Source organism: Leucopleurus acutus (assembly GCF_964270905.1).
Source record: "Leucopleurus acutus genome assembly, chromosome: 10".
NCBI classification, from domain to species: Eukaryota; Metazoa; Chordata; class Mammalia; order Artiodactyla; family Delphinidae; genus Leucopleurus; species Leucopleurus acutus.
This window is the reverse complement of record NC_139153.1, coordinates 57,663,708-57,691,426: the sequence shown is the minus strand read 5'-3', so window position 1 is coordinate 57,691,426 and position 27,719 is coordinate 57,663,708. Positions and strand designations below refer to the sequence as shown.

The window sequence follows — 27,719 nt, the reverse complement described above, 5'->3', positions numbered from 1 at the left end:
CTTTTTCTTCCCTCTTTATTTCTTGGTGCATGAGGAGAGGGGATTAAGAGTGCTGCTTAAAGGAGCTCCAGAGACGTCACGAACCGCGGACCCCAGAGACGTGAATGAGATGCTAAGGCTGCTGCTGCCGGCACCAAGAAGCCTGTGTGCAAGAACAGGTCACTATCCACACCCCCCTTCCGGGGAGCCTGTGCAGCCCGCCACTGCCAGGGTCCCGTGATCCCGGGACAACTTCCCCGGGAGAATGCACGGTGCACTTCAGGCTGGTGCAACGTCACGCCGGCCTCTGCTGCCACAGGATCACCTGCACTCCGTACCCCTCCCTCCCCCCGGCCTGAGTGAGCCAGAGTCCCTGAAGCAGCTGCTCCTTTAACCCCGTGCTGTCTGAGTGAAGAACCCACGCCCTCCGGCGTCCTACATGCAGAGGCGGGGCCAAATCCAGAGCTGAGCCCCAGGAGCTGTGAGAACAAAGAGGAGAAAGGGAAATCTCTCCCAGTAGCCTCAGAAGCAGCGGATTAAGGCTCCACAATCAACTTGATGTACCCTGCATCTGTGGAATACCTGAATAGACAACAAATCATCCCAAATTGAGGAGGTGGAATTTGGGAGCAAGATATATTAATTTTTCCCCTTTTCCTCTTAATGTGAGTGTGTATGTGTATGATTCTGTGTGAGATTTTGTCTGTATAGCTTTGCTTCCACCATTTGTCTACGGTTGTATCCATCCATTTTCTTTTTTTTTCCTTAAAATAATTTTTTTCTTAATAATTATTTTTTATTTTAATAACTTTATTTAATTTTATCTTACTTTATTTTATTTTATCTTCTTTCTTTCTTTCTTCCCTTCTTTCCATCCTTCCTTCCTTACTCCCTCCCTCCCTCCATTGTTTCCTTCCTTCTTTCTTTCTTTTTTTCATTCTTTCTTTCTCTTTCCTTCCTTCTTTCTTTTCTTTCTTTCTTTCTTTCTTTCTTTCTTTCTTTCTTTCTTTCTTTCTTTCTTTCTTTCTTTCTTTCTTCCTGCTTTTTCTCCCTTTTATTCTGAGCCGTGTGGATGAAAGGCTCTTGGTGCTGCAACCAGGAGTCGGTGCTGTGCCTCTGAGGTGGGAGAGCCAACTTCAGGACACTGGTCCACAAGAGACCTCTCAGCTCCACATAATATCAAATGACAAAAATCTCCCAGAGATCTCCATCTCAACACCAGCACCCAGCTTCACTCAATGACCAGCAAGCTACAGTGCTGGACACCCTATGCCAAACAACTAGCAAGACAGGCACACAACCCCACCCATTAGCAGAGAGGCTGCCCAAAATCATAATAAGTCCACAGACACCCCAAAACACACCACTGGACGTGGACCTGCTCACCAGAAAGAGAAGATCCAGCCTCATCCACCAGAACACAGGCACTAGTCCCCTCCACCAGGAAGCCTACACAACCCACTGAACCAACTTCAGCCACTGGGGAGAGACACCAAAAACAACGGGAACTACAAACCTGTAGCCTGCAAAAAGGAGACCCCAAACGCAGTAAGATAAGCAAAATGAGACGACAGAAAAACACACAGCAGATGAAGGAGCAGGAAAAAACCCATCAGACCTAATAAATGAAGAGGAAATAGGCAGTCAACCGGAAAAAGAATTCAGAATAATGATAGTAAAGATGATCCAAAATCTTGGAAATAGGGCTTCCCTGGTGGCACAGTAGTTGAGAGTCCACCTGCCGATGCGGGGGATGCGGGTTTGTGCCCCGGTCTGGGAGGATCCCACGTGCCACAGAACGACTGGGTCTGTGAGCCATGGCTGCTGGGCCTGCACGTCTGTAGCCTGTGCTCCACAACAGGAGAGGCCACGGCGGTGAGAGGCCCATGCACCACACAAAAAAAAAAATCTTGGAAATAGAATAGAGAAAATGCAAGAAACATTTAACAAGGACCTAGAAGAACTAAAGATGAAACAACAATGATGAACAACACAATAAATGAAATGCAAAATACTCTACATGGGAGCAGTGGCAGAATAACTGATGTAGAAGAACGGATAAGTGGTCTGGAAGATAAAATAGTGGAAATAACTACTGCAGAGCAGAATAAAGAAAAAAGAATAAAAAGAACTGAGGACAGTCTCAGAGACCTCTGGGACAACATTAAATGCACCAACATTCGAATTATAGGGGTTCCAGAAGAAGAAGAGAAAAAGAAAGGGACTGAGAAAATATTTGAAGAGATTGTAGTTGAAAAGTTCCCTAATATGGGAAAGGAAATAGTTAATCAAGTCCAGGAAGCACAGAGAGTCCCATACAGGATAAATCGAAGGAGAAACATGCCAAGACACATATTAATCAAACTGTCAAAAATTAAATACAAAGAAAACATATTAAAAGCAGCAAGGGAAAAACAACAAATAACACACAGGGGAATCCCCATAAGGTTAACAGCTAATCTTTCAGCAGAAACTCTGCAAGCCAGAAGGGACTGGCAGGACATACTTAAGGTGATGAAGGAGAAAAACCTGCAAGCAAGATTACTCTACCCAGCAAGGAACTCATTCAGATTTGATGAAGAAATTAAAATCTTTACAGACAAGCAAAAGCTGAGAGAGTTCAGCACCACCAAACAGGCTTTAAAACAACTGCTAAAGGAACTTCTCTAGGCAAGAAACACAACAGAAGGAAAAGACCTAAAATAACGAACCTAAAACAATTAGGAAAATGGGAATAGGAACATACATATAGATAATTACCTTAAATGTAAATGGACTAAATGCTCCCACCAAAAGATACAGATTGGCTGAATGGATACAAAAACAAGACCCATATATATGCTGTCTAAAAGAGAACCACTTCAGACCTAGAGACACATACAGACTAAAAGGGGATGGAAAAAGGTATTCCTTGCAAATGGAAACCAAAAGAAAGCTGGAGTAGCAAGTCTCATATCAGATAGACTTTAAAATAGACTTTAAAATAAAGACTATTAGAAGAGACAAAGAAGGACACTACATAATGGTCAAGGGATCGATCCAAGAAGAAGATATAACAATTGTAAATATTTATGCACCCAACATAGGAGCACCACAATACATAAAGCAAATACTAACAGCCATAAAAGGGGAAATCGACAGTAACACATTCATAGTAGGGGACTTTAACACCCCACTTTCACCAATGGAGAGATCAGCCAAATGAAAATAAATAAGGAAATACAAGCTTTAAATTATACATCAGACAAGATGGACTTAATTGATATTTATAGGAAATTCCATCCAAGAACAACAGAATACACATTTTTCTCTAGTGCTCATAGAACATTCCCCAGGATAGATCATCTCTTGGGTCACAAATCAACCCTTGGTAAATTTAAGAAAATTGAAATTGTATCAAGTATCTTTTCCGACCACAACGCTATGAGACTAGATATCAATTACAGGGAAAGATCTGTACAAAATACAAACACATGGAGGCTAAACAATACGCTACTTAATAACGAAGTGATCACTGAAGAAATCAAAGAGGAAATCAAAAAATACCTAAAAACAAATGGCAATGGAGACACGACGACCCAAAATCTATGGGATGCAGCAAAAGCAGTTCTAAGAGGGAAGTTTATAGCAATACAATCCTACCTTAAGAAACAGGAAGCATCTCAAATAAACAACCTAACCTTGCACTGAAAGCAATTAGAGAAGGAAGAACAAAAAAACCCCAAAGTTAGCAGAAGGAAAGAAATCATAAAAATCAGATCAGGGCTTCCCTGGTGGCGCAGTGGTTAAGAGTCCACCTGCGCATGCGGGGGACATGGGTTCATGCCCGGATCTGGAAAGATCCCGCATGCTGTGGAGTGGCTAGGCCCATGAGCCATGGCCACTGAGCCTGTGCGTCCGGAGCCTGTGCTCCACAATGGGAGAGGCCAAAACAGTGAGAAGCCCGCGTACTGAAAAAAAAAAATCAGATCAGAAAAAAATGAAAAAGAAATGAAGGAAACGATAGCAAAGATAAATAAAACTAAAAGCTGGTTCTTTGAGAAGATAAACACAATTGATAAACCATTAGCCAGTCTCATCAAGAAAAAAAGGGAGAAGACTCAATCAATAGAATTAGAAATGAAAAAGGAGAAGTAACAACTGACACTGCACAAATACAAAAGATGATAAGAGAATACTACAAGCAACTCTATGCCAATAAAATGGACAACCTGGAAGAAATGGACAAATTCTTAGAAATGCACAACCTGCCAAGACTGAATCAGGAAGAAATAGAAAATATGAACAGACCAATCACAAGCACTGAAATTGAACTGTGATTAAAAATCTTCCAACAAACAAAAGCCCAGAACCAGATGGCTTCACAGGCGAATTCTATCAGACATTTAGAGAAGAGGTAACACCTATCCTTCTCAAACTCTTCCAAAATATAGCAGAGGGAGGAACACTCCCAAACTCATTGTACGAGGCCACCATCACCCTGATACCAAAACCAGACAAAGATGTCACAAAGAAAGAAAATTACAGGCCAATATCACTGATGAACATAGATGCAAAAATCCTCAACAAAATACTAGCAAACAGAATCCAACAGCACATTAAAAGGATCATACACCATGATCAAGTGGGGTTTATTCCAAGAATGCAAGGATTCTTCAATATTCACAAATCAATCAACATGGTACACCATTTTAACAAATTGAAGTACAAAAACCATATGATCATCTCAATAGAGGCAGAGAAAGCTTTCGACAAAATTCAACACGAATTTATGATAAAAACCCTGCAGAAAGTAGGCATAGAGGGAACTTTCCTCAACATAATAAAGGCCATATATGAGAAACCCACAGCCAACATCGTCTTCAATGGTGAAAAACTGAAAGCATTTCCACTAAGATCAGGAACAAGACAAGGTTGCCCACTCTCACCACTCTTATTCAACATAGTTTTGGAAGTTTTAGCCACAGCAATCAGAGAAGAAAAGGAAATAAAAGGAATCTAAATCAGAAAAGAATAAGTAAAGCTGTCACTATTTGCAGATGACATGATACTATACATAGAGAATCCGAAAGGTGCTAAAAGAAAACTACTAGAGCTAAACAATGAATTTGGTAAAGTAGCAGGATACAAAATTAATGCACAGAAATCTCTGGCATTCCTTTACACTAATGATAAAAAGTATGAAAATTAAATCAAGAAAACACTCCCATTTACCATTGCAACAAAAAGAATAAAATATCTAGGAATAAACCTACCTAAGGAGACAAAAGACCCGTATGCAGAAAATTATAAGACACTGATGAAAGAAATTAAAGATGATACAAATAGATGGAGAGATATACCATGTTCTTGGATTGGAAGAATCAACATTGTGAAAATGACTCTACTACCCAAAGCAATCTACAAATTCAATGCAATCCCTATCAAACTCCCACTGGCATTTTTCACAGAACTAGAACAAAAAATTTCACAATTTGTATGGAAACACAAAAGACCCCGAGTAGCCAAAGCAATCTTGAGAATGAAAAATGGAGATGGAGGAATCTGGTTCCCTGACTTCAGACTATACTACAAAGCTACAGTAATCAAGACATTATGGTACTGGCACAAAAACAGAAAGATAGATAAATGGAACAGGATAGAAAGCCCAGAGATAAACCCACGCACATATGATCACCTTATCTTTGGTAAAGGAGGGAGTATGTACAGTGGAGATAGGACAGCCTCTTCAATAAGTGGTGCTGGGAAAACTGGACAGCTACATGTAAAACTATGAGATTAGATCACTCCCTAACACCATACACAAAAATAAGCTCAAGATGGATTAAAGACCTAAATGTAAGGCCAGAAACTATCAAACTCTTAGAGGAAAACATAGGCAGGACACTCTATGACATAAATCACAGCAAGGTCCTTTTTGACCCACCTCCTAGAGAAATGGAAATAAAAACAAAAATAAACAAATGGGACCTAATGAAGCTTCAAAGCTTTTGCACAGCAAAGGAAACCATAAACAAGACCAAAAGACAACACTCAGAATGGGAGAAAATATTTGCAAATGAAGCAACTGACAAAGGATTAATCTCTAAAATTTATAAGCAGTTCATGCAGCTCAATAACAAGTAAAGAAACAACCCAATTCATAAATGGGCAGAAGACCTAAATAGACATTTCTCCAAAGAAGATATACAGACTGCCAACAAACACATGAAAGAATGCTCAACATCATTAATCATTAGAGAAATGCAAATCAAAACTACAATGAGATATCATCTCACACCAGTCAGAATGGCCATCATCAAAAAGTCTACAAATAATAAATGATGGAGAGGGTGTGGAGAAAAGAGAACGCTCTTACACTGCTGGTGGGAATGTGAATTGGAACAGCCACTATGGAGAACAGTATGGAGGTTTCTTAAAGAACTACAAATAGAACTACTATATGACCCAGCAATACCCTGAGAAAACCATAATTCAAAAAGAGTCATGTACCAAAATGTTCATTGCAGCTCTATTTACAATAGCCAGAGATGGAAACAACCTAAGTGCCCATCATCGGATGAATGGATAAAGAAGATGTGGCACATATATACAATGGATTATTACTCAGCCATAAAACAAAACGAAATTGAGCTATTTGTAATGAGGTGGATGGACCTGGAGTCTGTCATACAGAGTGAAGTAAGTGAGAAAGAGAGAGAAAGGTAACGTATGCTAACACATATACATTAAATTTAAGAAAAAAAAGTTCATGAAGAACCTAGGGGTAAGACGGGAATAAAGACACAGACCTACTAGAGAATGGACTTGAGGGTTTGGGGAGCCGGAAGGGTAAGCTGTGATGAGGCGTTAGAGTAGCATGGACATATATACACTACCAAGCGTAAGATAGCTAGTGGGAGGCAGCTGCATAGCACAGGGATATCAGCTCGGTGCTTTTTGACCACCTGGAGGGGTGGGATAGGGAGGGAGATGCAGGAGGGAGGAGATCTGGGAACATATGTATATGTATAACTGATTCACTTTGTTATAAAGCAGAAACTAACACACCATTGTAAAGCAGTTATACTCCAATAAAGGTAAAAAAAAAATGGAACAACAACAGGAATAGGGTAAATAACTAGACATTGGACAATTTTATGGCAGGAAGAAAGAGGGGCTAAACTCTGTTAGAAGATCAAGAAGTCACACATTTCCCATCCTTGGAAGAAGGAAAGCACTACAGGTATGCAGGAAGGCTCCATGGGGTCAAAAAGGCAGGGGAGGCCAGACCATAATGTCTTGCTGTTTTCCCTCCCAGACACCCTTGTGATGAAATCCATCTTGACTGAGGTGTGTGTGCATACGGAGGGGAGGGTCCTGAGATAAATTAGCCATGGGGTCAAAGCAAGTCGATTGGCCAAGAAGACAAAGGCCCAGAAGACTGCCCCCTTACAAAGGATTTAAACTTCCCAAAGGCGGGACTTCTGCAACTCTCTTGCTGAGTTCACCAGTGTGTCTTTCCGCATCTACTCTGCTTTTCTAGTAAACACTTTACTTTCTTCTATACCAACTGTCTCCTTGTCAGATTCCTCCTTACAAGGCAGACAAAGACTGGGGATTTAGACTCTAGCTGCTGTCCCTGTGGTCTAGCGGTTAAGATTCCTGGTTTCCACCCAGGTGACCAGGGTTTGATTCCCAGTCAGGGAACTAAGGTCTTGCTTCCAGCCGCTGCTCACTGCAAGCTACCGCTCAATGCTTTGTGTGTCCAAAATCAAAAACACCAAGTACAATCTTCCCTAATATCCCTCTCCTCTGCCTCTCTAGCTTAATTTTATCTTTGCCTCTCTTTCTTCAGACACAGTTGATGGCTATCCCTTCAGGCCTGCTCTCTAGCTCCAAGCTGCTCTGAGACTGGGAACCATCTTCAATCTCTCCTCTCCATCAGCTGCTTCTCCTCAGTCCACACACCCCACAGTCATCCTGATCCTAGAAGGCCTTTTTCCATCAAACATTCCCTACCAGCTCACTGTCAGCCCACTCCTTTCTTCAATTGCTCTCCATCTCTGCCTCTGTAACTTCTAAAACCACCATGATCAGGCTTCCCACCACCAGCCTCACCCAAGGCCATTGAACAGCTCTTATGAAGGTTACCAGGGACTTGCAAAAGGCCAAATCAAAGAGTTTCATTTTAGTTCTTAGCCCAAGAGACAACTATTGCAGAAACTGCTAGTCATTCCAAAATAACAATTCCTTCTTTTAAAACAGAATCCTCCAAACATATTCATTCTCCCTTGCAGCTAGATGTGGCCACTGATATGTGAGCAGGAGGGAAGAACACAACGTCTGGGTCATATCCATAAAATGAAGGGCATGTCTCTACTTCCCATCCCACTTCCTGCTGGCTGGATGTGGGTGTGATGTGATCCACATTTGCCACATTTGCAATGAGCATAAGACCTATACCCCAGGGGTGTAGAAAAACAAGGTATAAGGAGCCACACCTCCAGATGATTTCATGAAGCCCTACCTCCCTGGGCCACCCTTGAGCTCAGAGAGACTAACTGAGTGGCTGAGGATCACAAAGCCAGACTAAAACCCAGGCCCAAGCTTAGTGCTCTTCCCAGTACACTCCTTGGTAAAGTACAATCAGTTCTGGGAGGGTGGGCTCCAATAGCCTCTGGTACCACATACCCACATAACTTCTGTTATCAGGCATCAATTTAGCCACCAAAAGCTCAGCTCTGCAGAGTCTAAAAATATTTCTAGGAGCTCAATGTCTACATACCTTTTTTGGGATTGTCTTTCTCCTCCTGAAGCACTAAAACTTCTCTTTAAAGTGACTGAAACAATAAAATAAAAATAACAACATTTTCCTGTGGCAGATCTTTTATTTATTCACTCATTTGTTTGTTTAAAAAATATCTAACCAATTGTACCTACTGTAAAGACTGTCTTCATTTATTATAGCATCAGCAAAATATAATATTGCGTATTACTATTTACTTGACAGGTTTGTTTAAAGGTCTTTTCTCAAAGAAAAGGTGCTAAACAAAGAAACTCCATTGTTAGTAGCTAAAAAGTTCATAAAATATCTGTGTCATAATCATCCTAAATCCCTTACCAAGAAAACTAGAAGTAACCACATGAAAGTGTAAGGGTCCAACTTTCCTTTATCACTTCCCCACTGACCCTCCCCACCCTTGTTACTGGGGATACATAATATCCCATCATCTAAAAATTCATCTCAGTTAGTAATTAATTGCTTCTAGAATTTCCTACATATGTTTAAATGCACAAATATTTTTACTGCATAATATTCATGTTTTCCCAATTGCAAATCAAGACATTTTATTTATCAGGCAGGAATTTATAGGGAAAACAGAACAGAGTGTTGGAATTTGGGGTTGCCCCAGAAAATCTGGAACATCTATTCTCCATTTTTATGGACCAATTAATTTTCGAAAGGGACAAAGAATGAAGCAAAATCCTTAGAGTTCTACTCTGATCCTTAGGGACACTATTTTAAACCATTTATTATGAAATTTTCACAGTATAGTCATTGATGAGAGGGGATTATTTAGACTTAATTTATTTCAGAGTATTTCTACCTATCTTATTTAATATTCCATCAATTTACTCTTTTTAAAGAGTTATTTTTTTCTCTCCATTTTCTATTTTAACTGATCTTTTATTTCAGTTTCAGATTTGTTCAGGGAATTGAATCCTATCTTTCTGTGAGGAAGATTCTTTAAATTTTATCTAAATATATCTTTACTTTCTCATACCCCAGTCTGATTTTTTTTTTACTGTTTCAAATTAAGAGTAAAGATGAACATATTTACTGAATTTACATAGCTTCTTTTTATAATTCTAAACAATTAAAACATTTATTTTACTTTAATGTTTTAAGGAAAATATATCCCTTTATATTAATGTAAATAAAATTGCACAAAACTTAGTCTACACCAAGACTAATTTCTTCTCCAGGTTTCTGACCTCTAATCAACAGACTCATGAAAGATCACTTCCATTACTCCTGTGGTTATTTAGTCTGTCTCCAAATAAGTTATCTCCACTCCCCAGTTAGAACCTGCATTTGCTGGAAGAAATAATGAAACTGTTCATTTGACTGGAGTCAATGGAAAACCACAGTGCCCGTTGGCCTTTGGGCTCTGTAAGACTGACAGACACACCTGTCCTAATTAGCATTACACCTGAGAAACAAACTACTCATTTATGTAAGTGTGATGACATCTACTTGACTCCCAAGTATGATTCCCAGACCTCTACCTGCTGAAATCCCACAAACTGGTAAAAAGAAAACTTACTGAATGTAGATTCCTTCAAAGGGCTTGAACTGGAGCTGCTTGAGTTATCCAAAGTGTCCAATTCATCATCGAACTCTGAATATATATCTGCACATTAATAAAAAAAATAAAGAGAAAATGAACCTTGAAACAGAAAGAAGTCAAGAGTTCATTCTTGTTGTAACCCTTTCACTAGAAATACCTTTCTCAATATTTTCCAAGTTGAAGTTATCATCTGACAAGATTCCAGCACAGGCTCGGTCTTCGTCCTTATCACAGGGGGCCTGGAAGCCCTCAGGCGGCAGGTCTGTGCTTTCTGAAAGCTCACTTTTCAGGCTTCCTGCTCCACTGCTGCTTCTACTCAAGCTTGCCTTCTCAAAGGATTCCTGAAAGAGAAATTCAGTTGGTAATACCCACTTCTTTCCTTTCTTCTGCAGGACTTAAAACTCATTAGAATATATATTAAAATGACTAAAGTATTATTACAAATATTTGTGCTGAAGTGGCATCCTTAGTTCCACCTATACATATGCTATAGAATTCATTCAGTCCATAACTACAAAAAGTGGGTCTGCAAGCTACCACTGGACAAAAAAGAATGGATGTGGCAAGATGCTGAGTAACAAAGGTCTGTGCAATCTGACAAAAGAAAATGTAGCACTAAGGAATAGAAATGTAGAATAATTCTGGAGGTAGGTGGCCAAGATGGAGGAGTAGAAAGACCTTAAGCTCACCTTCTCCTATGGACACAGCAAAACAACAAGTATTTACAGAGCAACTATTGAAGAAAAAGACTGGACTCTAACAGAAAATATCTTCTACAACTAAAGATATAAAGAAGGAACCACAACGAGACAGGTAGGAGGGACAGGGACACGGTAAGTCAAGACCCATACCTCTGGGTGGGTGACCCTCAAACGGGAAGATAATTACAATTGCAGAGGTTCTCACCAAAGAGAAATGGGTCTGAGCCCCACATCAGGCTCCCCATCCCGGGGGTCCTGCACCAGGAAGACGAGACCCCAGAACATTTGTTTTTGAAGGCCAGCTGGGTTTACTTTCAGGAGAGCCAGAAGACAGGAGGACACAGAGACTCCACTATTATATGACACACACAAAAGTTCACACACTCCAGCACCTAGGGAATAAGAAATTACTTGAAAGGAGCCTGGGTCATACCCACCTGCTGATCTTGGAGAGTCTTCCAGAGGAGAAGGAGGCACGTGGAGCTCCCCTGGGGACATGGACATTGATGGTGGCCACTTTGGGGAGCTCGTTCTACCATGTGGACACTGTTGCTGCAAGTGCCATTGTGGAGTCCTCCCTCCAGCTTATCAGCACTAGGACTGGCCCCAGCCCTGCCCACCAGCCTGTAGGAGCAAGTGCTGGGAAGCCTCAGATCAAGCAGATAGTCAGGAGAAGATATAGCTCCACTCATCAGCAGACCAGTTTCCATAAGACCCCCTGAGCCCACAGCTGCCATGGAAAAAGACCCTGTCCACCAGAGGGCCCAGAAACCAGCCCCATACACCAATGCACAAGCACTAGACCAGGGATCCTCAGGTCTTCCAGCTAGTTACCCTGTGATCTGGTCCCACAAACTAGTGGGCAGATACCAGTACCATGACCACTGCAAACTTTCAGCCTGCCTTGTCAGGAGCCAGCCAACCCATCAGCAAGCCTACATCAGCCCTAGGACTTCCTGGGCCTGGGCCCTGCCCACCAATAGACCAAAACCAGTTCTGATAAATCTTGGGCCCCTAAGCCAGCTACCCTGGAATCCAGCCCCACTCACCAGTGGACCAGCAACAGCTTTGAGAAACCTCAGAACCCACAGTCAGCTGTGTCAGAAATCAGCCCCAAAGCAGGCCAACACTAGACATGGGAACACAGGCTCCACAACACCCACCCCAGGACCCACAGCTCCACCACCAGTGGGCCATCATTAGTTATGTCACCACCAGTGGCTCAGCAGTCAGCTGTGTCATGACCCGGCCCCAACAACCAGCAGCTGACAGGCAACCAACTAGACCAGGGAACAGCCACACCTACCAGAGCACTCACAGTGGTCAACCTGCCACAAAAGAAGACCCATGCAGCCCACATAGGGGGCAACCCTAGAGCACATAGCTCTGCTGACAGAGGGGAGTGTACTGCCAGGATGCATAGGATGTTTCCTACAAAAGACTACTTCTCTAAAGTCAGGAAATTTAAGAAACCTACCAAATACACAGAAATAAAAACAGAAAACTAGACAAAATGAGGTGACAGAGGAATATGTTCCCAAAGAAGAAACATGATAAAACCCCAGAAGAAGAACTAAGTGAAGTAGAGAGAGGCAATCTACCCAATACAGAGTTCAAGGTAATGATTGATGATAAAGATGATCAAAGAAGTGAGGAAAAGATTGAATGAACAGAGTGAGAAGTCAGAAGTTTTAACAAAGAGTTAGAAAATATAAAGAAGAACCAAACAGAGATGAAGAATACAATAACTGACATGAAGAAAACACTAAAAGGAATCAACAGTAGATTGGATGATATAGAGGAACAGATCAGTGAGCTGGAAGACAGAGTAGTGGAAATCACTGAAACTGGAGAGAAAAAAGAAAAAGAGGAATGAGGATAGGTTAAGAGACATTTGAGACAATGTCAAACATTCACATTATAGGGTATAGGGGTACCAGAAGAAGAAAAGAGAGAAAGAGGCAGAGAATATATTTGAAGAACTCCCTGAACCTGGGAAAGGAAATAGGTATCCAGGTTCAGGAAGCACAGAGAGTCCCAAACAGGATCACCCCAAAGAGGACCACAACAAGTCAATTGTAATTAAAATGGCAAAAATTAGAGATAAAGAAAGAACATTAAAAGCAGCAAAAAAAAATAGCAAGAAGTTACATACAATGGAACTCTCATAAAACTATCAGTTGACTTTTCAGCAGAAACTGCAGGCCAGAAGGGAGTGGCATGATATAGTTAAAATAATGAAAGGGAAAAACTTACAACCAAGAATATTCTACTTGGCAAGGCTCTCATTCAGATTTGATGGAGATGAAGAGTTTTACAGACAAGCAAAAGCTCTAAGAGTTCAGCACCACCAAACCAGCTTTACAAGAAATGTTAAAGGTACTTCTCCAAGTGAAAAAGGCCCAACTAAAAACAGAAAAATTACGAAAGGAAAAGTCTCACTGGTAAAAGTAAATATACATGTACGAAGATAGTAGAAAGGTTAAAAGACAAAAGCAATAAAAGCATTTAGTCAGCAACAAGTAATTAAGGGGTACACAAAACAAAAACGATGTAAAATATGATGTCAAAAACAGAAATCATGGTGGGAGAGAACTTAGATTGCAGGATTGTTAAAATGCAATTTATTATTTATTTTTTCCTTTTTTTAACATCTTTATTGGAGTATAATTGCTTTACAATGGTGTGTTGGTTTCTGCTTTACAACAAAATGAATCAGTTATATATATACATATGTTCCCATATCTCTTGCCGCTTGCATCTCCCTCCCTCCCACCCTCCCTATCCCACCACTCCAGGAGGTCACAAAGCACCGAGCTGATCTCCCTGTGCTATGCGGCTGCTTGCCACTAGCTATCTACCTTACGTTTGGTAGTGTATATATGTCCATGCCTCTTTATCGCTTTGTCACAGCTTACCCTTCCCCCTCCCCGTATCCTCAAGTCCATTCTCTAGTAGGTCTGTGTCTTTATTCCTGTCTTACCCCTAGGTTCTTCATGACATTTTTTTCTTAAATTCCATATATATGTGTTAGCATACGGTATTTGTCTCTCTTTCTGACTTACTTCACTCTGTATGACAGGCTCTAGGTCTATCCACCTCATTACAAGTGGCTCAATTTCGTTTTTTTATGGCTGAGTAATATTCCATTGTATATATGTGCCACATCTTCTTTATCCATTCATCTGATGATGGACACTTAGGTTGTTTCCAACTCTGGGTTATTGTAAATAGATCTGCAATGAACATTTTGGTACATGACTCTTTCTGAATTATGGTTTTCTCAGGGTATATGCCGAGTAGTGGGATTGCTGGATCATATGGTAGTTCTATTTGTAGTTTTTTAAGGAACCTCCATACTGTTCTCCACAGTGGCTGTATCAGTTGACATTCCCACCAACAGTGCAAGAGGGTTCCCTTTTCTCCACTCTCTCTCCAGCATTTATTATTTGTAGATTTTTTGATGATGGCCATTCTGACTGGTGTGAGATGATATCTCATTGTAGTTTTGATTTGCATTTCTCTAATGATGAGTGATGTTGTGTTTGTTGGCAGTCTGTACATCTTCTTTGGAGAAATGTCTATTTAGGTCTTCTGCCCATTTTTGGATTGGGTTGTTTGTTTTTTTGTTATTAAGCTGCATGAGCTGCTTATAAATTTTGGAGATTAATCCTTTGTCAGTTGCTTCATTTGCAAATATTTTCTCCCATTCTGAGGGTTGTCTTTTGGTCTTGTTTATGGTTTCCTTTGCTGTGCAAAAGCTTTGAAGCTTCATTAGGTCCCATTTGTTTATTTTTGTTTTTATTTCCATTTCTCTAGGAGGTGGGTCAAAAAGGACCTTGCTGTGATTTATGTCATAGAGTGTCCTGCTATGTTTTCCTCTAAGAGTTTGATAGTTTCTGGCCTTACATTTAGGTCTTTAATCCATCTTGAGCTAATTTTTGTGTATGGTGTTAGGGAGTGATCTAATCTCATAGTTTTACATGTAGCTGTCCAGTTTTCCCAGCACCACTTACTGAAGAGGCTGTCCTTTCTCCACTGTACATTCCTGCCTCCTTTATCAAAGACAAGGTGACCATATGTGTGTGGGTTTATCTCTGGGTTTTCTATCCTGTTCCATTTATCTATATTTCTGTTTTTGTGCCAGTACCATAATGTCTTGATTACTGTAGCTTTGTAGTGTAGTCTGAAGTCTGGGAGCCTGATTCCTCCAGCTCCACTTTTCTTTCGCAAGATTGCTTTGGCTACTCGGGGTCTTTTGTGTTTCCATACAAATTGTGAATTTTTTTGTTCTAGTTCTGTGAAAAATGCCAGTGGGAGTTTGATAGGGATTGCATTGAATCTGTAGATTGCTTTGGGCAGTAGAGTCATTTTCACAATGTTGATTCTTCCAATCCAAGAACATGGTATATCTCTCCATCTATTTGTATCATCTTTAATTTCCTTCATCAGTGTCTTATAATTTTCTGCATACAGGTCTTTTGTCTCCTTAGGTAGGTTTATTCCTAGATATTTTATTCTTTTTGTTCCAATGGTAAATGGGAGTGTTTTCTTGATTTCACTTTCAGATTTTTCATCATTAGTGTAGAGGAATACCAGAGATTTCTGTGCATTAATTTTGTATCCTGCTACTTTACCAAATTCATTGATTAGCTCTAGTAGTTTTCTTTTAGCATCTTTAGGGTTCTCTATGTATAGTATCATGTCATCTGCAAATAGTGACAGCTTTACTTATTCTTTTCTGATTTGGATTCCTTTTATTTCCTTTTCTTCTCTGATTGCTGTGGCTAAAACTTCCAAAACTATGTTGAATAAGAGTGGTAAGAGTGGGCAACCTTGTCTTTTTCCTGATCTTAGTGGAAATACTTTCATTTCTTCACCATTGAGGATGATGTTGGCAGTGGGTTTGTCATATATGGCCTTTATTATGTTGAGGAAAGTGCCCTCTATGCCTACTTTATGCAGGGTTTTTATCATAAATGCATGTTGAATTTTGTCATAGCTTTCTCTGCATCTATTGAGATGATCATATGGTTTTTCTCCTTCAATTTGTTAATATGGTGTATCACGTTGATTGATTTGCATATATTGAAGAATCCTTGCATTCCTGGAATAAACCCCACTTGATCATGGTGTATGATCCGTTTAATCTGCTGTTGGATTCTGTTTGCTAGTATTTTGTTGAGCATTTTTACAACTATGTTCATCAGTGATATTGGCCTGTAGTTTTCTTTCTTTGTGACATCCTTGTCTGGTTTTGGTATCAGGGTGATGGTGGCCTCATAGAATGAGTTTGGGAGTGTTCCTCCCTCTGCTATATTTTGGAAGAGTTTGAGAAGGATAGGTGTTACCTCTTCTCTAAATGTCTGATAGAATTCGCCTGTGAAGCCATCTGGTCCCGGGCTTTTGTTTGTTGGAAGATTTTTAATCACAGTTTCAATTTCAGTGCTTGTGATTGGTCTGTTCACATTTTCTATTTCCTCCTGATTCAGTCTTGGCAGGTTGTGCATTTCTAAGAATTTGTCCATTTCTTCCAGGTTGTCCATTTTATTGGCATAGAGTTGCTTGTAGTAATCTCTCATCATCTTTTGTATTTGTGCAGTGTCAGTTGTTACTTCTCCTTTTTCATTTCTAATTCTATTGATTTGAGTCTTCTCCCTTTTTTTCTTGATGAGACTGGCTAATGGTTTATCAATTGTGTTTATCTTCTCAAAGAACCAGCTTTTAGTTTTATTTATCTTTGCTATCGTTTCCTTCATTTCGTTTTCATTTATTTCTGATCTAATTTTTATGGTTTCTTTTCTTCTACAAACGTTGGGGTTTTTTTGTTCTTCTTTCTCTAACCGCTTGCGGTGCAAGGTTAGGTTATTTATTCGAGATGCTTCCTGTTTCTTAAGGTAGGATTGTATTGCTGTAAACTTCCCTCTTAGAACTGCTTTTGCTGCATCCCATAGATTTTGGGTCATCGTGTCTCCATTGCCATTTGTTTCTAGGTATTTATTGATTTCCTCTTTGATTTCCTCAGTGATCACTTCGTTATTAAGTAGTGTATTGTTTAGCCTCCATGTGTTTGTATTTTGTACAGATCTTTCCCTGTAATTGATATCTAGTCTCATAGCGTTGTGGTTGGAAAAGATACTTGATACAATTTCAATTTTGTTAAATTTACCAAGGGTTGATTTGTGACCCAAGTTATGATCTATCCTGGAGAATGTTCTATGAGCACTAGAGAAAAATGTGTATTCCGTTGTTCTTGGATGGAATTTCCTATAAATATCAATTAAGTCCATGTTGTCTAATGTATCATTTAAAGCTTGTGTTTCCTTATTTATTTTCATTTTGGATGATCGGTCCTCTGGTGAAAGTGGGGTGTTAAAGTCCCCTACTATGAATGTGTTACTGTTGATTTCCCCTTTTATGGCTGTTAGTATTTGCCTTATGTATTGAGGTGCTCCTATGTTGCGTGCATAAATATTTACAATTGTTATATCTTCATCTTGGTTCGATCCCTTGACCATTATGTAGTGTCCTTCTTTGTCTCTTCTTATAGTCTTTATTTTAAAGTTTATTTTGTCTGATATGAAAACTGCTACTCCAGCTTTCTTTTGGTTTCCATTTGCATGAAATATCTTTTTGCATCCCCTTACTTTCAGTCTGTATGTGTTTCTAGGTCTGAAGTGGTTCTCTTTTAGACAGCATATATATGGGTCTTGTTTTTGTATCCATTCAGCCAATCTGTATCTTTTGGTGGGAGCATTTAGTCCATTTACATTTAAGGTAATTATCTATATGTATGTTCCTATTCCCATTTTCTTAATTGTTTTGGGTTCGTTATTGCAGGTCTTTTCTTTCTGTTGTGTTTCTTGCCTAGAGAAGTTCCTTTAGCAGTTGTTGTAGAGCTGGTTTGGTGGTGCTGAACTCTCTCAGCTTTTGCTTGTCTGTAAAGCTTTGAAATTCTTCATCAAATCTGAATGAGTTCCTTACTGGGTAGAGTAATCTTGGTTGCAGGTTTTTCTCCTTCATCACTTTAAATATGTCCTGCCACTCCATTCTGGCTTGCAGAGTTTCTGCTGAAAGATCAGCTGTTAACCTTATGGGGATTCCCCTGTGTGTTATTTGTTGTTTTTCCCTTGCTGCTTTTAATATGTTTTCTTTACATTTAATTTTTGACAGTTTGATTAATATGTGTCTTGGCATGTTTCTCCTTGGATTTATCCTGTATGGGACTCTCTGTGCTTCCTGGACTTGAATAACTATTTCCTTTCCCATATTAGGGAAGTTTTCAACTATAATCTCGAAATATTTTCTCAGTCCCTTTCTTTTCCTCTTCTTCTTCTGGAACCCCTATAATACGTATGTTGGTGCGTTTAATGTTGTCCCAGAGGTCCCTGAGACTGTCCTCAGTTCTTTTCATTCTTTTTTCTTTATTCTGCTATGCAGTAGTTATTTCCACTATTTTATCTTCCAGGTCACTTATCCATTCTTCTGAGTCAGTTATTCTGCTATTGATACCATGTAGAGTATTTTTCATTTCATTTATTGTGTTGTTCATCATTGTTTGTTTCATCTTTAGTTCTTCTAGGTCCTTGTTAAATGTTTCTTGCATTTTGTCTATTCTATTTCCAAGATTTTGGATCATCTTTATTATCATTATTCTGAATTCTTTTTCAGGTAGACTGCCTATTTCCTCTTCATTTGTTAGGTCTGGTGGGTTTTTATCTTGATTCTTCATCTGCTGTGTGTTTTTCTGTCTTCTCATTTTGCTTATCTTACTGTGTTTGGGGTCTCCTTTTTGCAGGCTACAGGTTCATAGTTCCCGTTGTTTTTGGTGTCTGTCCCCAGTGGCTAAGGTTGGTTCAGTGGGTTGTGTAGGCTTCCTGGTGGAGGGGACTAGTGCCTGTGTTCTGGTGGATGAGGCTGGATCTTCTCTTTCTGGTGAGCAGGTCCACGTCCAGTGGTGTTTTTTGGGGTGTCTGTGGACTTATTATGATTTTGGGCAGCCTCTCTGCTAATGGGTGGGGTTGTGTGCCTGTCTTGCTATTTGTTGGGCATAGGGTGTCCAGCACTGTAGCTTGCTGGTCGTTGAGTGAAGCTGGGTGCTGGTGTTGAGATGGAGATCTCTGGGAGATTTTTGCCATTTGATATTATGTGCAGCTGGGAAGTCTCTTGTGGACCAGTGTCCTGAAGTTGGCTCTCCCACCTCAGAGGAACAGCAGTAACTCCTGGCTGCAACACCAAGAGCCTTTCATCCACACAGCTCAGAAGAAAAGGGAGAAAATGTAGAAAGAAAGAATTAGTAGAAGTAGAAAGAAAGAAGGAAAGAAAGAAAGAAAGGAGTGAGGGAGGGAGGGAGGGAGATAAGAAGGAAGGAAGAAAGGAGGGAAGGAAGGAAAAAAAGAAATAAAGCATATAAAGTAAAATAAAATAAAGTAAGATAAAATATATAAAGTTATTAAAATAAAGAAAAATTATTTAGAGGAAAAAAACCCAAAAAACAAAAAAACGGATAGATAGAACCCTGGGACAAATGGTGGAAGCAAAGCTATACAGACAAAATGTCACACAGAAGCATACACATATACATTCACAAAAAGAGGAAAAGGGGAAAAAATCATAAATCTTGCTCTCAAAGTCCACCACCTCAATTTGGGATAATTCTTGTCTAAAGGAGGGAAGGAAGGTAAGAAGAAATGGAGATAAAGTAAAATAAAGTTATTAAAATAAAAAATAATTTTTAAGAAAAAAATTTTTAAAAAAAACGGGTGGATAGAACCCTTGGACAAATGGTGGAAGCAAAGCTATACAGACAAAATCTCACACAGAAGCATAGACATACACACTCACAAAACGAGGAAAAGATGGAAAAATAATAAATCTTGCCCTCAAAGTCCACCTCCTTAATTTGGATTGATTCATTGTCTATTAATGTATTCCACAGATGCAGGGTACATCAAGTTGATTGTGGAGCTTTAATCCGCTGCTGCTGAGGCTGCTGGGAGAGATTACCCTTTCTCTTCTTTGTTCTCACAGCTCCTGGGGGCTCAGCTTTGGATTTGGCCCCACCTCTGCGTGTAGGTTGCCGGAGGGCGTCTGTTCTTTGCTCAGACAGGACGGGGTTAAAGGAGCCGTTGACTCGGGGGCTCTGGCTCACTCAGGCTGGGGGGAGGGAGAGTCATGGAGTGCAGGGCGAGTCTGCAGCAGCAGAGGCCAGCATGATGTTGCATCAGCCTGAGGTGCGCTGTGCGTTCTCCCGGGGGAGTTGTCCCTGGATCACGGGACCCTGGCAGTGGTGGGCTGCACAGGCTTCCCGGAAGGGGGTGTGGATAGTGACCTGTGCTCGCACACAGGCTTCTTGGTGGCGGCAGCAGCAGCCTTAGCATCTCATGTCTGTCTCTGGGATCTGCACTTTTAGCTGCGGCTCGCACCCGTCTCTGGAGCTCCTTTAAGCAGCGCTCTTAATCCCCTCTCCTCACACACCAGGAAACAAAGAGGGAAGAAAATGTCTCTTGCCTCTTCAGCAGGTCCAGACTTTTCCCTGGACTCCCTCCTGGCTAGCTGTGGTGCACTAACCCCCTGCAGGCTGTGTTCATGCCACCAACCCCAGTCCTCTCCCTGCGCTCTGACCGAAGCCCGAGCCTCAGCTCCCAGCCCCGCGCACCCCACTGGGGGAGCAGACAAGCCTCTTGGGCTGGTGAGTACCAGTCGGCCCTTCCTCTGTGCCAGATCTCTCCACTTTGCCCTCTGCACCCCTGTTGCTGTGCTCTCCTCTGTGGCTGCTAACCGCCCCCCCCCAACCGCCACCCGCAGTCTCTGCCTGCGAAGGGGTTTCCTAGTGTGTGGAAACCTTTCCTCCTTCACAGCTCCCTCCCACTGGTGCAGGTCCCATCCCTATCCTTTTGTCTCTGTTTATTCTTTTTTCTTTTGCCCTACCCAGGTACGTGGGGGATTTCTTGCCTTTTGGGAGGTCTGAGGTCTTCTGCCAGCGTTCAGTAGGTGTTCTGTAGGAGTTGTTCCACGTGTAGATGTATTTCTGGTGTATCTGTGGGGAGGAAGGTGATCTCCACGTCTTACTCTTCTGCCATCTTCCCGGAAGTCCTTCTGCAATTTAAATTGAGATCAGCAACTTAAAATTTAAAAATGTATATCTGTGTGTTTATATATGTGCATATAGCTATATATAAACCTCATGGTAATAACAAAACAAAAATCTATGATAGACATACAAAAAAAGAGAAAAAAATCCCAACATAACACTAAAGATAGTCCTCAAGCCACAGGTGAAGAGAACAAAAGAAGAAAGAACACAAAAATAACTACAACAACAACCACAAAACAATTGACAAAATGGCAATAAGTACATACCTATCAATAATTACTTTAAATGTACATGAACTAAATGCTCTAATCAAAAGACACAGAGTGGCTGAATGGATAAAAAAGCAAGATCCACATATATGCTTCCTACAAGACACTCATTTCAAATCAAAGGCACACACAGACTGAAAGTGAGGGGATGGAAAAGGTATTCCATGTAAGTGTAAATGAAAAGAAAGCTGGAGTAGCAATAATTAGACAAAATAGCCTTTAAAACAAAGACTGTAAAAAGACTGAAGAATTTTACAATGATCGAGGGCAAAGAAGAAGATATAACAATTTTAAATATATAAGCACCCAACATAAATACCTAAATACATAGAGCAAATATTAACAAACATAATTAGAGAGATTGACAGTAGCACAATAATAGCAGAGGACTTTAACACTCAACTTACATCAATGGAGAGATCATCCAGACAGAAAATCAATAAGGAAACATTGGTCTTAAATGACACACTAGACCAAATAGACTTAATAGATATACATAAAACACTCCATCGAAAAGCAGAAGAATACACATTCCTTTCAAGTATTCATGGAACATTCTCCAGGATAGATCACATGTTAGGTGACAAAATAAGTCTCAGTAAATTTAAGAAAAATGAAATCATATCAAGTGTATTTTCTGACCACAATGTTATGAGACTAGAATCAACTACAAGAAAAAAACTGCAAAATACACAAACACATGAAGGCTAAACAATATGCTACTAAACAACAAATGGATTACTGAAGAAATCAAAGAGGAAATCAAAAAATACTTGTAGACAAACAAAAATGAAACACAACAGTCCAAAATCTATGGGATGCAGCAAAAGCATTTCAAAGATTGCAATTTATAGCAATACAAGCCTACCTTAGGAAACAAGAAAAAATTGAAAAAAAAACCCACCCAAAACCAAAACCTAACAAACAACCCTCCCCCCAAAAAACCAATAAAAAACCCAACTTAACCTTACACCTAACGGAATTTGAAAAAGAAGAATGAAGAAAACCCAAAGTTAGCAGAAGGAAAGAAAATGTAAAGATCAGAGGAGAAATAAATGAAATAGAGATCAAAAAAAAAAAACACCCCACAACAATACAAGAAAAAAAAGATCAGTGAATCTAAGAGCAATTGTCTTGAAAATATAAACAAAATTGATAAACCTTTAGCCAGATTCACTATGAAAAAAATGAGAAAAATACAGAGGGTTCAAATCAATATAATCAGAAATGAAAAATGAGAGGTTACAAACACCACAGAAATACAAAGAATCATGAAAGAGTTCTATAAATGATTGTATGCCAATAAAATGGACAAACAAGAAATAATGGACAAATTCCAAGAAATGTAGAACCTCCCAAGACTGAACCTGGAAAAAATAGAAAACATGAACAGAAAAATTACCAGTAATGAAATTAAAATAGTAATAAAAAATCCAACAAACTAAAGTCCAGGACCAGGTCCTTCACAGGTAAACTCTACCAAACATTTAGAAAAGAGTTAGCACCTATCCTTCACAAACTATTCCAAAAAGTTTCAGAGAGAGAAACACTTTTGAACACATTCTAAAAGGCCAATATCACACTATACCAAAGCCAGACCAAGATATAATAAAAAAGACTACTGACTAATATCACTGATGTACATAAATGCAAAATTCTCAAGAAAATATTAGTAAACCGTATTCAACAATACATTAAAAGGATCATACATCTTCATCAAGTGGGATTTATCTCAGGGATGCAAGAATGGCTCAAATCCACAAATCAATCGCTGTGAAACACCACATTAACAAAGTGAGGAACTCACCAAGAAGGAAAGAGAGAGGACCTAAAGAAAGAAAATAAGAAAATGAAAGAAGAGAAATAACAACCAATACCGTAGAAATACCCAAAAAATAAAAGAGAATACTATGAACAATTATATGTTAACAAATTGGACAACCTAGAAGAAATGGAAAAGTTTCTAGAAACATACAGCCTGCCAAAACTGAATCAAAAGGAAATAGATAATTGAACAGACCAATCACTAGAAGTGAAATAGAATCTGTAATAATAATTTAAAAAAACCCAAACCTCCCTGCAAACAAAAGTCCAGGACCAGATGGCTCCACTGGGGAATTCTATAAACATACAAAGAAGAATATATACCAATCCTTCTCAACCTCTTCCAAAAGACTGAAAAGAAGAGAACACTCCTGCAGTCATTCTATGAAGCCACCATAACCCTGACACTAAAACCAGACAAAGACACTACCAAAAAGAAAATTATAGGCCAATATCTTTGATGGATATAGATGCAAAAGTCCTCAACAAAATATTAGTAAACCAAATCCAACAACATATAAAAATCCTTTTTCATATACCATGATCAAGCTGGATTCATCCCAGGGTCACAAGGATGGTTCCACACATGTAAATCAATCAATGTGATACACCATTATCAACAGAAGAAAAGACAAAAACCACATGATAATTTCAATAGATGCAGAAAAAGCATCTGATAAAATTCAACATCCTTTCATAAAAAATACTCGCACCAAAGTGGGTATAGAGCATAATTCAGAATAATAAAAGCTATTTATGACAAAAATACAGCCAACATAATACTCAGTGGTGAAAAGTTGAAAGCCTTCTCACTAGATTCAAGGAACGAGACAAGGATACCCACTCTCATGATTTCTATTCAATATAGTATCAAATTTCTGAGCCACAGCAGTCAGACAAGACAAGGAAATTAAAGGTATCCAAATTGGAAGGGAAGAGGTGAAATTGTCATTATATGCAGATGATATGATGCATATACACATATAGAAAACCCTAAAGACTCCACACAAAAATTACTAGAACTGATCAATGAGTTCAGCAAGGTAGCAGGATACAAGATTAACATACAGAAATTGGTTGCATTTCTTTTCACTAACAATGAAATATCAGAAGAAGAAAGTTAAAAAAAAATCCCCTTTAAAATTGCACCAAACAAACAAAATAGTACTTAGGCATAAACCTGACCAAGGAGGTGAAAGACTTATATCCCAAAAACTATAAAATATTTTTAAAGGAAATTGAAGATGATTAGAAGAAATAGAAAGATATCCCATGATCCTGGAATGAAAGAATTAATATTATTAAAATGGTCATACTATCCAAAGCAATCTACAGGTTTAATACAATCCCTATCAAATTACCCATGACATCTTTCAATGAACTAGAACAAATAACCCTAAAATTTATGTGGAACCACAAAAAGACCCAGAATTGCCAAAGTAATCCTGAGGAAAAAGGAAGAGAGCTAGAGGCATAACCTCACAGACTTCAGACAATGCTACAAAGCTACAGCAATCAAAACTGCATGGTATTGGCACAAAAAGAGACATATAGATCACTCCAATAGAAGAGAGAGCTCAGAAATAAACCCACACACCTATGGTCAATTAATCTTTGACAAAGGAGGCAAGAAAATACAATGGAGAAAAGACAGTCTCTTCATGAAGTGGTGGTGGGAAAGCTGAATAGCTGCATGTAAATAAATGAACTTAGAACACATCCTCAAACCATACACAAAAATAAACTCAAAATGGCTTAAAGGATTAATTATAAGACATGACACCATAAAACTCCCAGAAGAGAACATAGGCAGAATACTCTTTGACATAAATTGTAGCAATATTTTTTTGGATCTGTCTCCTAAGGCAAAAGAAATAAAAGCAAAAATAAACAAATGAGACCTAATCAAAGGAAACAAAACAATAAGACAACCTACAGACTGGGAAAATATTTGCAAGTGATGCGACTGACAAGGGAATAATCTCCAAAATATACAAACAGCTCATACAACTCAATATCCAAAAAACAAAAAAACCAATCAAAAAAGGACAGAAGACCTAAATTGACATTTCTCCAAAAACGGCATAGAGATGGACAAAAGGCACATGAGAAGATGTTCAATATTGCTAATTATTAGAGAAATGCAAATCAAAACTACAATGAGATATCACTTCACACCAGTCTGAATGGTCATCATCAAAAAGTCTATAAATAATAAGTGCTGGAGAAGGTGTGGAGAAAAGGGAATTCTCCTACACTGTTGGTAGGAATGTAAATTTGTGCAGCTACTATAGAGAATAGTATGGATGTTCCTCAAAATACTAAAAATAGAGTTGCCATATGATCCAGCAATCCCACTCCTGGGCATATATCCAAAGAAAACTCTAATTTGAAAAGATACATGCACCCCAATGTTCATAGCAGCACTATTTACAATAGCCAAGACATGGAAGCAACCTAAATGTCCATCACTAGATGAATGGATAAAGAAGATATGGTATATATGTATACCATGAAATATTACCCAGACATAAAAAAGAATAAAATAATGTAATTTGCAGCAACGTGAATGAGCCTATAGATTATCATACTAAGTGAAGTCAGAGAAAGACAAATATCACATGATATCACTTATATGTGGAATCTAAAAAACAGACACAAATGAACTTATTTACAAAACAGAAACTGACTCACAGACACAGAAAACAAACTTATGGTTACCAAAGGGGAAAGGAGGAGTGATAAGTTAGGAGTTTGGGATTAACAAATACACACTATTATATATAAGGTAGAAAAACAACCAGGACCTACTCTATGGAACAGGGAACTATATTCAATATCTTGTAATAACCTATAATGGAATAGAATCTGATAAAGAATAACATATATATACAAAAACTGAATCACCCTGCTGTACACCAGAAACTATCACAACACTGTAAATCAACTCTACTTAAAAAAAAAGAAATTGAAGAATAAAAATCATATGATCATCTTAATAGATGCAGAAAAAGGTTTTGACAAAATTCAACATCCACTTACAGTTAAAAACTCTCCACAAACTGGGTATAGAAGGAACATACCTCATCATAATAAAGCCCATATATGATAAACCCACAGCTAACAGCCTACTAAAAAGTGAAGAGCTAAAAGCATTTCCTCTAAGATCAGGAACAAGACAAGGATGCCCATTCTTGCCACTTTTTTTCAACATAATATTGGAAGTCCTAGCCTTAGCAATCAGACAAGAAAAAGAAGCAAATGGAATCCAAATTGAAAAGAAAGAAGTAAAATTGTCACTATTTGCAGATGACGTGGTACTAAACATAGAAAATCTTAAAGGCAGCACCAAAAACTACTATAACTCATCAATGAATTCAGTAATGTTTCAGGATACAAAATTAATATACAGAAATCTGTTACATTTCTACACATTAAGAACAAACTATCAGAAAGAGAAGTTAGGAAAACAATCCCATTTACCATCCATCAAAAAAAAATACCTAATTAAGGAGGTTAAAACTCCTTAATTGGAGTTGGAAAACTGGACAACTTTAAGACATTAAAGAATTGGAAAACACTAAGACACTGAAGAAAAAAACTGAAGAGGACAAAAAAGATGACAAGTGATACTGTGTCCATGGATTGGAAGAATTAACATTGTAAAAATGATCATACTACCTAAGGCAATGTACAGATTCAATGCAATCCCTATCAAAATATCAGTGGTATTTTTCATAGAAGTAGAAAAAAAATTCTAAAGTGTGTATGGAAACACAAAAGATCTTAAATAGCCAAAGCAATCTTGAGAAAAGCCTCAGAGCTGGAGGTATCATGCTCCCTTCAGACTATATTACAAAGCTACAGTCATCAATACAGTATGGTACTGGCACAAAAATGGATACATAGATCAATGGGTTAGAATAGAGAGCCTGGAATAAACCCATGCACTTCTGGTCTATTAATCTATGACAAAGAAGGCAAGAATATACAATGGGGAAAAGACAGTCTCTTCAATAAGTGGTGCTAGGAATAGTGGACAGCTACATGTAAAAGAATGAAATTAAAACATTTTCTCACAGCATACAGGAAAATAACTTCAAAATGGATTAAAGACTTAAATGTAAGACTGGAATCAATAAAACTCCTAAAAGAAAACATAAGCAGAATACTATAAAGAAGATGTGGTACATATATATGCAGTAGAATACCACTCAGCCATAAAAAAAGAATGAAATTTTGCTGTTTGCAACCAAATGGATGGACCTGGAGGGTATTATGCTTAGTGAAATAAGTCAGACAGAGAAAAACAAATACTGTATGATATCAGTTGTATGTGGAATCTCAAAAAAAGAAAACAAACAAATGAATATAATAAAACAAATAGACTCACATATATAGAGAACAAACTAGTGGTTTCCAGTGGGGAGACGGAAGGAGGAGGGGCAAGATAAGGGTAGGGAATTAGGAGACACAAACTACTAGGTATAAAATAAATAAGATACAAGGATGCTAT

At 38.8% G+C, this 27,719-nt stretch overlaps 1 protein-coding gene across 1 annotated transcript in view; it reads right to left on the bottom strand.

Annotated features, from left to right (window-relative positions):
* Positions 1-27,719, bottom strand: part of NEK10 (NIMA related kinase 10) — a gene marked incomplete at its 3' end in the record, with an annotated part of 310,503 nt that overhangs the window by 107,863 nt on the left and 174,921 nt on the right. The window contains exons 27-29 of the mRNA XM_082847516.1: positions 10,471-10,654; positions 10,290-10,376; positions 8,747-8,801 (exon numbers count right to left, since the gene is read on the bottom strand). Coding sequence (XP_082703642.1) covers positions 8,747-8,801; positions 10,290-10,376; positions 10,471-10,654 — 326 coding nt within the window. The remainder of the gene's footprint in view (positions 1-8,746; positions 8,802-10,289; positions 10,377-10,470; positions 10,655-27,719) is intronic.